Raw genomic sequence first — 17770 nt, 5'->3', positions numbered from 1 at the left:
AGGTTCTTTATGGTGTGCAGGTTTGATCGTTCATATCAAATGACCTTGTACTCCAGCTGCTGTGTAGGCTGCAAACTTTGTGTGGGCATGAGGGTGTGCATTTGGCCCATTATAGGAGCCAGAGGAGGAAAAGGAGGCTGAGGCGCAGCACCTCGAGGGAAACCTGGTGGTAGTTTCTGCATGTCCTCCGGCATTTCAGTCCTGTTATGGAAAAAGACAACAAAAAACCCACATAAAACATCCATATACTGTATTTTCTGGACAATAAAGTGCACCTAATATCCTTGAATTTTCTCAAAAAATTTAGGTTTGTCGCTTTACTCCGCGAAGGCCTCGCCGTTTTACTTCCGATACTTCGCCGGGTTATCCTGTGAGGATTGGCCGTATTACTTCGTGAGGCTTCGTCGCTTTACTAAGCGAGGCTTTCCCATATTATCCTGGGAGGCTACGCCGTTTGTCTCCACGAGGCTTCGCCGTTTGTCTCCACGAGGCTTCGCCGTTTGTCTCCACAAGGCTTCGCCGTTTGTCTCCACGAGGCTTTGTCATGTTATCCTGCGAAGCTTTGCCATTTTATTCTACAAAGCTTCGCTGTTCGGCGCTTTACTCCGCAAGGCTTTGTCGTTTTATTCTGCAAGGATTCGCCATTCCGGTACTTTACTCCAGAAGGCTTTGCCGTTTAATTCTACAAAGCTACGGTGTTTTGGCATTTACTCTGCTAGGCTTTGCCGCTTTACTCCGCAAGGCTTAGTCGTTTAATTCAACAAAGCTTTGCCGTTTCGGCGTTGTACTCCGCAAGGCTTCGCCTTTTCATTCTGCGATGCTTTGGCATTTTCTTGCGCTAAGCAGCGCCGTTTTACTTTGCAAGGTTTCATAGTCCGGCGCCATGCAGTAATACTACAAAGCCATACCACGCTTAAAGCCCCTCAGGGTATGGGAAATACATTTCTTAATTAACAAACTCCAGGCAATGATATATACATGTATATAAGAAGGTTCAGAGTAGACTATACTTTCTGAGGAGGCTCAGATCATTTCACATCTGCAGGAAGCTCCTCTGCATTTTCTACCAGTCTGTGGTGGCCAGTGTTCTACGCTGTGGTGTGTTGGGGTGGGAATGTGTCCAAGAGTCAACAGGTTGGACAGGTTGATCAGAAAGGCTGATTCTGTGGTTGAAGCTGGACTCACTGGTGACAGTTGCTGAGAGGAGATCATGGACAAACTACTGTCAATCACTGATGATGACATCATCCTTTGAACACTGTCATCAGTGAGCAGAGAAGCAAATGGAGCACGAATGCTCCTACCATGATGCAACACTAATAGACTCAGGGAATCATTCATTCCTCGGGGCTATTGGATTGTACAAGTTCTGAGTTTGGGGGCAGGAGTGGAGTGAAAGTATAAAGTATAATAGACATTCTGTACTATGTTAATCTTTGTATCCTTTTTCTTTGTCATTTGTCTTATCCATGTTCTTTATTACTTTATTAAGACTTAGATTGTATCATCTTTTTCTTTCTTTTTATAGCAACTATGTTCTTGTTCTTATTTTTATGAATTATCTTCTGTATTGCGGTGTATTGCTATTTGGAAAAACAATTCAATGAAGTTCTATCTATCTATCCATCTATCCATCTATCCATCTATACCATATTTCATTTCTACCACCAAATAATAATCCAGAGAAGTACTAACCTTTGGTCTGGTACTCCGACAGTGTGCCGCCTCATAGAGAGGTACCGCGCCATGGCCTCTGGACAAGGCTCCTCTCCTTCATCGCTATCCAACGCCATGCTTCCATCAGTCTAAGCAACAAAAATGAGACACGTGTTAAAACAAACTATTAATGTGGCTAAAACGTGACCCTTTTTTTCCATCATCACCTCAACAATCTGGTTCTCCGGGTTGATGAGTTGAACATGGGGAACCGTCATGCTGACGGGATTATTCTGAGCATCCACCTGCCAACACAGAGGTCATTTGATGATTGCACTAATTTTCAAACAATCCTCTTAGAGCAGTAGGATTGGGAGATGTGGGTTAAGCTGGAACAGCCCATCACTATGACCCGACATGAAGACCACAAGCCGAGCTGATGGCAACCACGTAAAATAACGCTAGCTCTTATTTCGTTCCACCATTATATTCGCAAAACGCACCTGAATGGGATTGAGGGGATAGCTGATCGATCTGGGTGTCGGCGGTGCAACTCGGAGGGTCTTGTGTTTCTTCAGCCGGTCAGACAATAAGCTGTAGATGGCACTGTAATGATCATAGGCATCTGTCTGCAAAGACTGATGAGAAGATGCACAGAAAAAAAATGGGTAAATACATGCAACACGATTAAACTCAGCATTTGTGCTCACTTGAATTGTACGCTCTCGGTCCAGGCCCATTTCTGACATGGCAAGAAGCACCTGGTCATTAATGAGTTCAGTCTCTCTTTCTGTCTTGACTTGCTCGCACTCAACTATCAACTATGAGAAGAAAAGGAAATGAAAGAAGGAAGGAAGGAAGAAAGATGGGAATTAAAATAAGTTAAAGACCCACACAGAAATAAGCATAAAGAAACACTAATTTTCAGCACTTTATTCTGTTTTTCTTAACTCTAAAGTAGAAAGGAGGAGACTTACCCGGTCGAAGTCTGGGTCCGGATCACCTTGTCTCATCCACTTGTTTTTACAAATCTGCTCCATCGTCAACCGTCTGCTTGGTTCCAGCACCAACATGTGTCTGATCAAGTACTCACAGTCTTGTGGAAAACAAAAGTGGCAGATTAAGAGTGTGAAACGAAGCAAAGTTGTTTCTGGGATTATTAACAACAATTGTATCCGAGTCCTACCTGTGGACATGAAGAAGGGAATGCGGAACTTGCCACTCAAGACTCGCGCTCGCAAGTTCTGTAGAGTGCTGCCGTCGAAAGGTAGGGCCCCACACACCAAAACATATAACACAACACCTAAGCTCTGTCCAAAACAAAAGAGGAAACATGTTAGTTTGTTTGATGTTTATCTAATATCTACATTGGAAACTTCAGTAAGCTTGGTTCTCTCGTATGTGCTACAAAGACCTTCTTGGACTAAAAATGGCTGTCATGAGCGGCTCTCTTTGTAGAGTGAGCCTTTTTCATTTTCGGCCTCATTTGTCGGGAAAGGTACATTTTCTCATTCCAAGGGACGTTTTTAACTAAATTAGAGGTATTTAACTCAAATATTAAGCAGGTTACAGCCTCTTAAAAGTCCGAAGTCATCCAAAATGTTTATCCTTCTTTTAGCTCTTAGCAGCCTCGGCATCATTTCAGTATCAATGTTGATTAATATAATGCTAAACAGAAAATGTATATACATTTAAATAATAGTTACATTATTTATGCAAGCATATTAAAAGGAAAATACAATATTTAAAGCTACATTACATGGCCTTAAATTTTTTATTATAAATATTTATTAGCGGTTTTGTATCTTGTTAAAATCCCAGACAATGATAGTATCCGTAACCAGATGCCAAATACTAGTGAACCAGAAGAAAAAAAGCTTGACTATGTTTTGGACAATTATTTTGCACATCAGGCATACACCCCAACACACTAAAAAAAAAAAATCTAAGGCATACGATGGAGATAAAAAGGCAATTTAACTCAACAGTTACTGTACTAACTATTGTTTTATATGAATAATTGTTTTTTATGTAGTTGGTGCGACTTTTATACAGGCCAGATTTATCAACATCAATGATCTACAGTATATGAAGAATGTAACGGACAGGAAGTAGCAAGTAGTTCTACAGGTCAATTATCGTGAAAACATATTTTATAAAACAATCAATTTTATAATAATACTCTATGATGTAGGATTCATATGAAAGCCTCAAGAGGTGCAACATATCTACTCACCCATATATCTACTTTAGGTCCATCATACTCTTTTCCCTCAAACAGTTCTGGTGCTGCGTAGGGAGGACTCCCGCACCACGTCTTCAATAGTTGGCCTCTACTAAACAGGTTGCTAAAGCCAAAGTCTAGCAAGAGAGAGAGAGAGAGAGGAAAATATACATTTGATTTCGATTTCATCTTAAACAGGAAAAGAGTGTATCCATTCTACATGCAGGCAGTTTTTCACTGACCTGCGATTTTGATGTTGAGATTATGATCCAAAAGGAGATTCTCCGCCTTCAAGTCTCGGTGAACAATGTTGCGGCAGTGACAGAAATGGACAGCTGCCACAATTTGTTTGAACTTTTTCCTGGCGTCTTTTTCCGCCATACGCCCATGAGCAACTAAGTGATCTGCACACAAGTTAATATTTGGAGATTAGGTGTAAGTGGTAACTAGTTTTGCCTCCTTGTAGAACACTTCAAAGTTTACAGCATTCTAATTTACTAAAGTTTTTTTTTAGACATAAAAATGAGTTAGAATTTCTGTCAAACTGGAGTCAATAAATAGCAAATTAAAATAATAATTTTCTTACCAAATATTTCTCCACCACTGGCATATTCTGTAACTAGATAGATCATTCTCTCAGTCTCCATGACCTATAGAGGAAAACAAGAAAAACATAACCACCAGAACATCAAGCCGCCAACCGTCAGCACTGGGTGGTTCACCTGTTACACAACAGTATGAGTAAGAGTGTATTCAGACAGATGGATCTAAATATACAGACGTGTTAAATCTACCACATAACTTGTGGTAATAGCTAATGTCTCATGATTATATGATCTATCATGGATTGCAATTTGTATTTTCACATCAACTTAACCATCCAAAGACAAAATAACTTGGAAAAAAGATTTTCGGTGCACAAGAAATATAAAGTTAATTCGTCGGTTATTCATGTGGCTCTAAAACCACATATGCCTTTTGTACAACGATGACTTGTTACAAAAGATAATTCGACTCAACTCTGCAGTGTTGGAATACTAGTCATAATCGTGGCACATGTGGGTAAGAACAAGTGGGTACCTGGTAGAGGCGGATGATGTGGGGGTGCTTGAGCAACTTCATGATTTGTACTTCTCTGAAGATCTTTTTCAGGTTCTCGTCATCCAACTGGGTCTTGTCCACTATTTTTATAGCCACCTAGAGATAGAGGGATATCGTGATTAATATGAGCGACAAAGAGCCTCTAAATTTGCAAGGTGCACGTTTTGGATTAGTCCGGCAGAATGAAATTCCTGGTGTCGAAGTTTCAAATTAAAACGAAGAATTACCGAATTTGCTTTGAAGATTACACACAAAGGATGTACAAAAAAAATAAAAAATAAAGCCAAATAAAAAACATAAGAAAAAATATATTTCGCAAAAGGAGTAGGAAGAATTAAAAACATTACTTTATAATCCATAAATCTATGCCTGATATTCATGGATCAATGTCATTTTGCAATATCTGTGTCAAACTGTTTTTTAAGAATCAAAAATGTTTTCCTAGAGCTGGTGGTCGTAAAAATTGTATTAACTCAATATTTACCTTCGCCCAATAATTTCAAGAAAACACACGCTTGCTGAAAGCAATAGATGTTTTTATTTTTGCCGTCAGAACCCCAGGGGACTAATGGACATGACACCAGTCCATTGCACAAGCAAAACAGACAACCAGCCTGCTACTGCCAAGTCCGTATTATTTATCATCGTTTAGGTATTCAGCAAAAATGCTCAGCATCAGAAATATTTTAAAAGATGAAGAAGACAACAACACATAATTGACTTACTGCTCTTGTCCGATTCTAGCACGTGAAAAACGCTGTAATACTTGAAGTGCATAAAAGGAATGTCAACAATTTGAGAAATGGGAATTCAAAAATCACTTTGAGGGGATGAAAACCTTTAGCAAAAGTAAAGCGTTGCTTAGCTTATTCTTCATTTGCCTTTTCCTCTGCGATCACAAAGTACTATCTTTGTAGTGACTTCACCGTTGCATTGTCTACCAACTATATACTGGCTACTACATAACTGCAAAATCTAAGACACTGGTTGCGAAAAAGCTAACACACACAACATCTTCCCTTTTTAGTGATCTCATTTGAATGCTAACCCAAAAGTACTTCATCTTGATTGGCGGGAAAGGACGTGAGCACTGACACTAGAAGTTTATTTAGATTATTTTTTTGCAGCCGATGCACATTTGTAAAAGCCAGGAACAACAACACACCAGTAAGAGGTTTGGTTCTATGGCCAGACACAAAGATAATTTTGCATCAAAGTGGCTTAGAATAGTAGCACTATTATTAACTACTTACTAGGTTGCCTTCATATGTTGTCTTGTTTGTATCTTTCATCTTTACCTTATTAACGCTGCACAGTTGTACCATCTCTGTGCGAGTAACCTTATTCGACTCTTCAAACCAGTTTGACAAAAGTTAAAAACATGCATTTATGTTCTGAATGTTACTCACAGTAGAAAACTAAACAAAACCATGCTTAAGTACAGTCAAGCTGAAAATTGTATGGGTAAAATGTATTTCAGTTCAGCTACCTTATACTAGATATCAATATCCCAAAACATTGACATTTTTGTTATAATTGTATTTTTTTTTTTAACTACTTATTGGAAATAGTTCCTTACAGACTTCAAAAAATGTACTAGTCTTTTATTCTTAATTACAGCACATCATCCTCGAGTCCGGTCCAATCGGAGTTGTCCCTTGGACTTCTCGACTAGAACGTTCTTAAATCAATGACAGTTGACAACCATATGACCAACAGAAGCAGGTCACAAACACATTTTTGTTAAGTCAAACAAATGTATATTTTCTCAAACTAGACAAGAAGCGTGAACCAAATTGAATGTATACAAAGGTTATCCTTGCAGCTGTCGCAGATCTGATATGAACTCTTGAGAGAATGATCTTCCTAGTTGTGACCGATGACCCCGTTGTCGTCTCTATTTCCATCATGTTTGGGTTTACACGTTCCCGTCTAAAGCTTCACTACAGATTTGTCTGGACACTAAAGATGACTTCCGTCCTCCTGGCGAAACAAGAAAGGGAAAAGACCAAACCAAAAAGGTCTCCATGGCAGCACAACATTATTCTCCACCCTTCACATTTACAAAAAAGTCCAAAGTATCAGGAGCATACACTAAAATGTGGAGAAGGAAATAGCATATTGTTAGAGAAACATCTGCTCCAGTCTAGACATCCTTCTAAAAATCTTATAATCAAGAAATTGTTGTCCACATTACTCAGAAAATAGGCTTTTACTGATCTAACTGATCTACTTTTTCTCACACCTCCACCCGCAATGAGTGATGAAAGGGCTGAAACTAAACCTTCGACAGTTGCTAAAGCTTTTGCACAAACATTGAAGTCATTTGTTCACAGTTGGAAGTTCTGCACCATGAAGTACACCACACTTCTTGGTACAGAGTCTTACTTTTTACTCAAATAAAAGTTCCAACTGGTGGTTAAAACTCATTTTATCCACATTATTTTACTGTCCAGGAACTTAGTCCTACTGGGGTTATCATTGTGCCAGAGACATCATCGATTAGGAACTCAGGATAGTAAGTAAGTAATATTTGTAGAATGTTTTTCTATACCAGGGTCACAAAGCAATTAAACATAGCACACCTTCATCCGTGTACAATCCATAGACGGAACATAATACCTCACTTGTTGCCATCTGCCTTATCAACTGTTCCATCAGAAATAGGGATTAGTTCCAGTTTTGGAGAAAACTAATAGAAAAATGTATCAATGGGAATATTGTTTTTTCTCCCTCAGTAATTTTAGATTCTTGATCATCAGACCAAGCGCCTCAGGTCAACTTTTATCACATAACGGTAAAGCATATAACACACACGTTTCAAGTCAAGGTTCTGCTATTAAGGCTCATATCAAAACCATAACACAGACATTTAAAAAAGAAAAATGAGAACTGACAAACAATATATAAAAGTTACAAACATTCCCTCATTAAGTTGTACCATTTGCTATCCTGCTGGCTCTTAAGAGTTTGTTTCTTAGATGTTGTTTTAGATTCGAAGCTTTGAGTGACTTGATTTATGGGTCTTGCCCAGACTAAATGTACAATCCACTGCTTCCTGCCTCACAAAGTTGACCTTGATAAAGCACAAATCTAGCCTTTAAACCTTCATTTTCATCTTAAGTTAGAATGTTTTGACTGTCCTCATCTGCTGCTGGAGTTAAAAAAATAAATAATAACAATAGTTTTTCTTGGGCTATGTTGACTGTGTAAACATATTTAGAATGCCAATTCCAGTTCCAAGTTTTCAAAACAATTAAAAATAATATGAATCATATTGGCCTTTTCATGAAATCCATCATTAGTTTTTTTTTAAACATTTTTTTTTATGACTTGAAAAAAGATCCAATGATCCCCTGAATTTCTTGAAGTTTATTAGCATTCAAGAGTGTTATGTCTGAAGTGCAGAAAACAGACTAGTGCAGACATAATAATTGAGGTTAACCTTCATCAACAGGTGACGGGGATTACCGAGGGGGTGTAATGCTCAGGATTAACCCACACCGGTAACTGAGGCAGGAGTGCGAGCACAAAACCTTTCCCTTTAACAAGACGTCTTTACCGACTCGACCCATCGGGAATTATCTGGCCGTGTCAACCATGCGTCGGAAAGAGGTCAACGAGGGCCGGGCCAGTACAAGCCGGGCCATGAGTCCCTTGCGCTTTTGCACGTGCAAACAGTAATGAAAGCACGATTGACGTATGAGTCAGCAATGCCTTGAAGAGATGTTCTACTAGCGTGTTGTGCACTAGCGTGTGCTCGGAAGTGACTCAGCCAAGGGTGCCTTCGCTGGTGACAGTGAGAGGAAAACTTGACAAGACTAATCCATTTAAGGGTTTTCTTTTGTAAACGGTCACGTTGAACATTGTAGTGGGGAATGCTAGCTAGACCAAGTCAAAAAAACTAGAAATCAATAGACAAGAAAATTCAGTTCTACTGTAAAAATGATAGTAGATGAGGTATTGGTGTAATTACTAGGTGTGTTAGAAAATATTACGCTTAAATATTGTGCAGTTTTTTACGTAATAATGTATTAGTATTTACCACCACTGCATCGATTTAATAAATAAACGTACTGTTGTTTCATTGTTTACATTTAAGATAATGTACTGGTTTGATTAATTATAATTTGCTAAAAATCTCTGTCAAGATAATTTCAGCAGTTTGTAAGTAAGTAAGTAAGCAAGTCATTTTTATTTATATAGCGCTTTTCCAGACCAGGGTCACAAAGCGCTTAAACAATCAAAACAATATTCAATAAAGTATATACTTTAAAGGTCAAGATAAAACTGAGAACACAACAGGAGTTCCAGAAAATCAAGGGAAAGAATCTGTCAATACAGTACACATCATGAAACGTTTTTTTTTTCCCCTTCGCGAAATTGTATTTCCAAATAGCAATACACAGCAATATAGACGATAATTAATAAAAAAATGAAAAAAATAAGAACAAGAACAAAGTTTCTAATAAAATAAAGTACAAGATGACACAATCTTAGTCTAAGATAAAGAACATAGTACAAAGACAAATAAAGAAAAAGGATACAAAGATTACCATGGAATAGAATGTCATGATACTTTATACTTTCGCTCCTCATCTGCCCCCAAACTCAGAATTGTACGATGACAAAGTCAATACATCACAAGCAGCTATGGCAACAATGAAATCCTGGTAGATTCCGGCGATGACTGAGGACGAGCGGATACAGTGGACTGCAGCGATGTCGGGGCATGTTTTGTTCTCAAAACAAATTGAAGCAGTTACAACTTCGTCAAGATGCGTGCGGCCTGTAAATTTGGCACAGCCAGAGTCAAGTACTCGACAATACTGCAAATGGAACAGTATCACAATACATTGCATTGTGGACCCGTTCCATGATGTGTGCTGTATTGACAGATTCTTTCCAATACACACCAATACAAACTGCTGAAATAATCTTGACGGAGATTTTTTAGCAAATTCTAATTAATCACACCAGAATATTAGCATAATAACTCACCACTGACTAAAAGCCTTTGAAGCACTGAGGCGACGAGAGCAAATCTGTTAATGTTAACTGCCAGAGAAAGTTCTAACACATTAAAGTACTGGATGGTTCCAAATATCACAAGGACAACTAGCACATTACGCTTGCAAAGCATCCGTGTAAAAGCAGTTCACACTGTGACAGATTTTCCTCAGAGGTACGCCAACTAGCATCTGGTTGATGTCAGTTCCTGTTTGCCAGTCTGAATTGATAAGAGTCACGGGAATTTCACAGATATTTTTGAATACGGTTACATCCCTCATGTCAACATCAAATGGTGTATTGGTGTGTAATTCTGCAGTCGATGATATGGCAGTGAACCCAACATGAATTTATGGGACACAAAACTCACTAGTTTTTGTAATGCAGTAGCCCGCCTAATACAGCATCAAGGTCTACAACAACCATTAGATGTATTTGCTAACAATCATCCTGGTCCAGTTCAGATAAGACTTAGGGCTCAACGGTCAAGTTCTGTCTCCAAATCATTCCTCGGGCTATTAGATTGAACAATTCTGAGTTTGGGGGCAGGAGTGGAACGAAAGTATAAAGTATCAGGACGTTCTATTCCATGTTAATCTGTGTATCCTTTCTCTTTGATCTACGTTCTTTATCTTAGAATTAGATTGCATCATCTTGTACTTTATTTTTATAGAAACTTTGTTCTTGTTCTTATTTTTATTAATTATCGTCTGTATTGCTGTATATCGCTATTTGGAAAAACAATTTCCCGAAGGAGACCTCCTGAGGGATCAATAAAGTTCTATCTATATATCTATCCATCTATCTAAATATAGGTTTGTTGGTCCAGTTATTTCTCATTGGAAAATGGAGCTTGGTGCGTCAGACATTCGGTTTTACTGGTTAATTCTGAATCTTAAGCTACATGACTTGGAAGGCAAGGGTTACAGTTACTCGTCTAGCCTTAGACTCCAAGTCTCATGCAGAAAAAAACCCTCCAATTCCTCTGATCGAAAATTGCTTACCTTTTATGGCATTTAAAATAAACTAACATGCACTAGTATTCAGTGACAAACCAAAGTTGTTGTATTTTCATACATCAGACACTCTATGAAAATTTGCTGGACAATTTTTTTGTGTAGTTGCATAAGAATAGTACTGTACACCCCAGACCACAGAGCTGGGCAAAATTGCTCAAAAATCAAATCTTGATTATTGTTATTATTTATTTACATTTTTAATATACAAATTACACATTTTTTTAACTGAAAATAAAAGATAATTCTGTCCTCCCGCATGAATTGCCCTCCTGGTGTTATAATATATAAAACAAAACAAATAAAACTACACAACAATAAAATTGTCCTTTTTTCTAGCTTCAAAAAACAAAAATGCAATGCATTGTACTATTAGCAAAATAAAGTTGTTATATCAATCGCACTTTATCTAGTATTAACATAATAATCAAATGGTTGCTCTGATGGGAAAAACAACAGTCTTGTAAAACAAAAACCCCACACGGAACTGAACTAAACATTACATTCAATAAATATAATTTAAATAACTTCAACACCACAAATTATCCGTATCGTAAACTTAACTCTCAAATATTTACAGTGCAACTTGTGCCACTGAATATATGAACAAAAATAAAATTAATTTGCAGGACAAAACTCGAACTTGTCGATTTTATATTGAATTTATATTAAAGTTAAAGAATCTGGAAATATTCCGGACAATGTGAGGTTAAGATCATTTACATGGTGCATTTAAAGACAAGACTAAATGTAATACTTGCTTCAACAGATACCACTGAGTAAACTTGTTCATTTGGAATATGAATTATGTTGAACTTGATTATATTATTAAAAAATGAAGTAGAAAAAAAAGTGCTGTCCACAACACAACCAACAAAAGTGCAGCTGATAAAGAGTTGTAGTAACACGAAATACAAATCTGTAAACACCCTCTTGTAATTTATGAATAACCCATGTACAAGAATTCATTTTTCTCCATGTATTTTCCTTCTCATACACTGAACCAAGAAACATTTGCATGAGGACACAGACAAACATAGTGTGGTGTCATTCTCAGACAGCAAATCCCTAATTATATTTTTGGACCGCCTTGGATTCTGAACCGTCTTACCAGTCATGTTCCCAGTAAATTACATGTTAGTCATAACAGGCTATCAAGGACCTTCAAAAAAAATAAAATAATAATTGCCACAGGACACATTGACCCAAGTTTGTTTTGGCATTAGGGACAATGCTGTGTAAATTCCTTGGAATATTTAGTACAAAACAGACAAATGGCCCATGTCCGCCCCGCTGTGCTCAATCTGACAAATCCAAATACGTGTCCACATATCACACGATTGGTTAGGTTTTCTTATTCAAACTACTGTTAAATCTAGGGATAAAAGCTATTGCAGTTAGTGTTAGGACATTCATAATAATACATATTGGGAAAAAAACAACTAAGACTTCCTTTCTCATTAGCCACCATAACTTCCAACAAAAAGGCCTGTGTATAAAAAAAGAAAAGAAAAGTGGCTTGTGTACCGTAAGAGTAACCTGTGATATTTCACCTAAACCATTTCATACAGTAGGTATAACACTACCTTGTTATAAAAACATTATACAATTCAATTATTCATCTTATTGTCGTAATTTACTCCCAGTTTTCTTCTAATCTTACATGTTCTGACTTAATGTGACAATTTTAAACCTGTGAATGGGCGGATGTAGTATTCTGAATACAAGAGAGTGCAACAAAATACACGCGAGGCTAGTGATAAACAATAACAAACTGTGGTGATTGTGGATTAGCGTAATTCCATAGTTGTCAACACTTGTGTTTGGAGTTCACCCTTTTTTAGAAACACACAATTTAATGACGTATGTTTTCCTAGCCCGATACAAACGTCATCTGACAATTACGAGCAAGCCTTAGTGTACTTCAGAGGATCACCAGTAAATGTATATAGTCCTTTAGTTGCACTATGAAGTAAGGTAACGTAAGGTAAAACTATTGATTTTTTTTCTCCAATAGCCACAGAAAATACAGCAATTTTTCATAATAAATTATCAAAATAAAATAAGAACAAGAACAAAGAGAAAGAACAAGATGATACAATCGAAGTCTAAAGATAAAGAGCTAAAGTAGCAGACATAGATATCTTAATTTAATTTGAAGACAACATTATTGTACGTTTTCACGAGCGTGACAGGATTATTACATTAGTTGAACATGTAGTTGTGACTAACTGGGTGTGTGTGTGTGTGTGTGTGTGTGTGTGTGTGTGTGTGTATCCGAGGCGGTGACTGAGGACGAGAGGATACAGCTTTCAACACTGTTGTTTGGACATATTTTTGATTTCCAAAACAAACCAAAGCAGTTACGACTTCGTCAAGAGTCGTGCGGTGTCTGTAAATTCTGCAATACTACAAATATATCCTTACAGTATCACGATGCATCAGTGGCCCCTGTATCGTGATGCATTTATCGTATCGCCAGACTTGTTGCCAATACACATCCTTACTATCAAGACCAACAACAAAAACATGTTCCAAAACAAATCCTGTGGTTTGTCATCTCACTAAAGCTTAAGAGAACCCTGTGACCGAACATCAAGGTTCCAGGGTTCGTGACAGGTCCACGCTGGTGTGTTGGCATGTAGCAGAGAAATAGCGTAAAAAAGCTAATTAGCTTTAAAAAAAAAAGAGGCTAAGCTAAGTTTTTTTTTTCATCTTCGTCAATACCCTTCTCTGCGTCCTCTGTGCTCCGACACAAGGTGTTTGTTCAGTTATACAATCGTTTATTGGATGCGTTTCTCCCAAGTTTTGACTAAAATAGAGGGTTTTTTTAATTTTAACTCAGGCGTGATGCCAGCGTTTATCTGGACGCCTGACCGGGCAAGCGGTGACACCAGAGCGCGCTGGAAGCCTGAAGGCCTCGACGTCATCCTCCGTAAATTAAGGGGAAAAAAGCCTCGAAATGCGACCATGACAGCCTCGTCGGACGCGTCGACACGGCTTCGTCACCGGCTCTCTTACCTTCGCTTTGGTTATGATGTGCGTGGCGAGTTTAACGACCGCGAAATTCCCCTTCCCGATGGTCCGCTCGATCTCGTAGTGGCCCACTCGGGCCGGGGGGGGCCTGGTGGTGTGGACCGGGTTGGAGATGCACCCGCCGGCGGCGGCGGCTGCTGCTGAGGCGGTCCGAGCCGGGTGGCTCATGCCGGACGGTGGCTGCTGGGCCCTGTTCTGAGAGCCCATGACTGCGTGGGTCGGTCGGGCGCTCTGCGTAATCCCGGCCGCGGCGGACCCAGCCGTAGCTCCGCTTGACACGGCCGCCATCTTCTCGCCTCTCTCTGCGGGAACAACAAGCCAAGCTTGCGCAGCGCGCGCCTCTGGCCACGCCCACCCGCCCCTGCGTCATTTCACGTCGCTCCTCCGCAGCGCCCTCTCTAGGTTGTCACCATGGCGACGGTGCGGTGTAACAAATGACTTCATTCGCAGGGACGTGTTGTGGTTGCCATGGCGACGGAGAAGTGCGCATTATCACCCAGCTTCTCGTGATTCGGGTTTTTTTTTTTACCTCCTCGCGAACTGCTGCACAATGTTTGACGAGGAGGATTCACAACAAAATTCATCACACAAATAGACACACTACACGTTCAACACACTCAGACTCGTGAAAGCAAACAAAATAGAGATTTTTAAGAATCCCTTAAGGAATTATTTTATCAATGATGGAAGATTGAAAAAAAATATTGAAATGTTTTCTTTTGCGATACAGTTTATGTATTAAAGTTTTATCTATCTATCTATCTATCTATCTATCTATCTATCTATCTATCTATCTATCTATCTATCTATCTATCTATCTATCTATCTATCTATCTATCTATCGATCGATCTATCTATCTATCTATCTATCTATCTATCTATCTATCTATCTATCTATCTATCTATCTATCTATCTATCTATCTATCTATCTATCTATCTATCTATCTATCTATCTATCTATCTATCTATCTATCTATCTATCTATCTATCTATCTATCTATCTATCTATCTATCTATCTATCTATCTATCTATCTATCTATCTATCTATCTATCTATCTATCTATCTATCTATCTATCTATCTATCTATCTATCTATCTATCTATCTATCTATCTATCTATCTATCTATCTATCTAGCTATCTAGCTATCTATCTATCCTTTTAAATATACTGAACTGAACTATAGATGGATAGATAGATAGATAGATAGATAGATAGATAGATAGATAGATAGATAGATAGATAGATAGATAGATAGATAGATAGATAGATAGATAGATAGATAGATAGATAGATAGATAGATAGATAGATAGATAGATAGATAGATAGATAGATAGATAGATAGATAGATAGATAGATAGATAGATAGATAGATAGATAGATAGATAGATAGATAGATAGATAGATAGATAGATAGATAGATAGATAGATAGATAGATAGATAGATAGATAGATAGATAGATAGATAGATAGATAGATAGATAGATAGATAGATAGATAGATAGATAGATAGATAGATAGATAGATAGATAGATAGATAGATAGATAGATAGATAGATAGATAGATAGATAGATAGATAGATAGATAGAACTTTATTGAATTGTTTTTCCAAATAGCAATACACAGTAATACAGACGATAATTAATAAGAACAAGAACAACGTTTCTTTAAAAAGAAAGAATAAGATGTCACAATCTAAGCCTTAAATAAAGAACATATAACAAAGAAAAAGGATACAAAGATTAACATGGAACAGAATGTCATGATACTTTATACTTTGACTTCACTCCTGCCCCCAAACTCAGAATTTGTACAATCCAATAGCCCGAGGAATGAATGAGTCCTTGAGTCTATCAGTGTTGCATCATGGGAGGAGCATTCGTCCTCCATCTGCTTCTCTGCTCACTGATGACAGTGTTCAAAGGATGATGTCATCATCCGTGATTGACAGTAGTTTGTCCAGTGATCTCCTCTCAGCAACTGTCACCAGTGAGTCCAGCTTCAACCACAGAGCCAGCCTTTCTGATCAACCTGTCCAACCTGTTGACACTTGGACACATTCCCACCCCAACACACCACAGCATAGAACATATTATTTATGATTATGTTATATTATTATATTTCATTGAGAAACCTGGGTGTTGTATTTGATAAAGACATGTCTCTAGTTCAACACTGCAGAAAACCGACCAGAAACTGTTTCCTTGAACTGAGACAAATCTCTAAACTTCGGAAAATGTTGTCGGAACATGATCTGGATCTTATAATCCATGCGTTTCTGTCTTCTCGTCTGGACTATTGTAACAGTCTGTTTTCATGTCTTAACAAGAAGGATCTGTCTCGCCTGCAGTTAATATCGAACTCTACATCCAGAATTCTGATCCGCTCTAGTAGAAGAACTCACATTTCTCCGATCCTTAAAACTATTCACTGGCTTCCAGTTTCTTACCGGGATCATTTTAAAATTCTGGTTCTTACTTTCAGATCTATTCATGGTCAGACCTTCCATCAGTGATCTGATCCAGACTTACACCCCAGCTCGGGCTCTGAGGTCTGTGGATCAGAATCTACTAATGGCTCCTGAACACGGTTCAGGACCAGAGGAGAGAAATCCTTCCAGACTGTTGCTCCTAAGATTTGGAACCATCTCTGTGTTCGATGATCTACTGACTCCTTCAAGAAACATCTAAAGACACTTTTATTTGTGCTTTTCCTTGATTTTCTGAGACTCTTGTGTTTGTCTCTGTGTTATCTTGACATTTTAAGGTTATATTTGATTGAGTATTGTCTTGATTGTTTAAGGTAAGGTAAGGTAAGGTAAAACTTTATTGATCCCTCAGGAGGTCTCTTTCGGAAAATTGTTTAAGCGCTTTGTGACCCTGGTTTGAAAAAGCGCTGCACAAATACAAATTACTTACTTACTTACCTATTAAAATCCCAGTCCTCCGCAGTTAAAGGAAGAATTAAATCCAGTGAGACCCTAGCGATTACTGAGGATGAGAGGATACAGTGACTCCAGCAGCTTTTAAAGCTGATGTTTTGACATGAAAACAAATGAAAGCAGTTACGACACGTCAAGAGTCATGTGGTCTTTAAATCTGCAACACCAGATTCAAGTACTCCACAATACTACAAATATATATTTGTTACTACACTATCACAAATACGCACACACACCCAGTCACAACAACATGTGATAAATGAAGTACAATAACCTTTTTTAATTATATTTGTAACAAATACTGCGAGAGGAAAGGCCGAGAAATTGTAATTTATTCTTGTTACGTTTGGATTACAATAATAGGTGTGTGGACACTACCACACTCTGGCAGAAAAGTGTTACTGCGTCTCTACCGGCTTAAGGTCAGTGTATTTGCAAAGCAAAGAAGCACAAACAACTTTGACATTAGTTCTAGGATTTTATTTATTTTAAAGCTGTCGTAAGAACATTATGATAAAGACTAATCGTCCCCACGTAAATGGACCATTTAGAACTTTAAAAAGAAAAGTCTTAAAAATGTTTTTAATATATATATATAAACCACAGTTGTATATTGATATATATATATATATATATATATATATATATATATTGTATATATTGTATATATATATATACGACTGTGGTTTGTGTAGTAGTTTGGAATACACTATTTATGTCCCAAATGCCAACATTATACAGTGGTTATTTATAACCATTCAAATATTTTTCCTCAGAAAGAAA

At 37.9% G+C, this 17770-nt stretch overlaps 1 protein-coding gene across 2 annotated transcripts in view; it reads right to left on the bottom strand.

The window, feature by feature from the left end:
- Positions 1-14356, bottom strand: part of sik3 (SIK family kinase 3) — a 29904-nt gene extending 15548 nt beyond the window's left edge. For both annotated transcript variants that reach the window (XM_087794860.1, XM_087794861.1), the window contains exons 1-12: positions 14029-14356; positions 4961-5077; positions 4467-4530; positions 4123-4284; positions 3893-4017; positions 2843-2966; positions 2634-2752; positions 2367-2477; positions 2160-2294; positions 1884-1961; positions 1696-1805; positions 45-201 (exon numbers count right to left, since the gene is read on the bottom strand). In XM_087794860.1, the coding sequence (XP_087650986.1) occupies positions 45-201; positions 1696-1805; positions 1884-1961; positions 2160-2294; positions 2367-2477; positions 2634-2752; positions 2843-2966; positions 3893-4017; positions 4123-4284; positions 4467-4530; positions 4961-5077; positions 14029-14331 (1605 nt within the window). In that variant the 5' untranslated portion in view covers positions 14332-14356. The remainder of the gene's footprint in view (positions 1-44; positions 202-1695; positions 1806-1883; positions 1962-2159; positions 2295-2366; positions 2478-2633; positions 2753-2842; positions 2967-3892; positions 4018-4122; positions 4285-4466; positions 4531-4960; positions 5078-14028) is intronic.
- Positions 14357-17770: the final 3414 nt, after the last annotated feature.

This window comes from Callionymus lyra, chromosome 7, assembly GCF_982586985.1.
Source record: "Callionymus lyra chromosome 7, fCalLyr1.hap1.1, whole genome shotgun sequence".
Lineage (NCBI taxonomy): Eukaryota > Metazoa > Chordata > Actinopteri > Syngnathiformes > Callionymidae > Callionymus > Callionymus lyra.
Note: the sequence above shows the minus strand (reverse complement) of the source record. Positions and strands in the feature narration are given on the sequence as shown.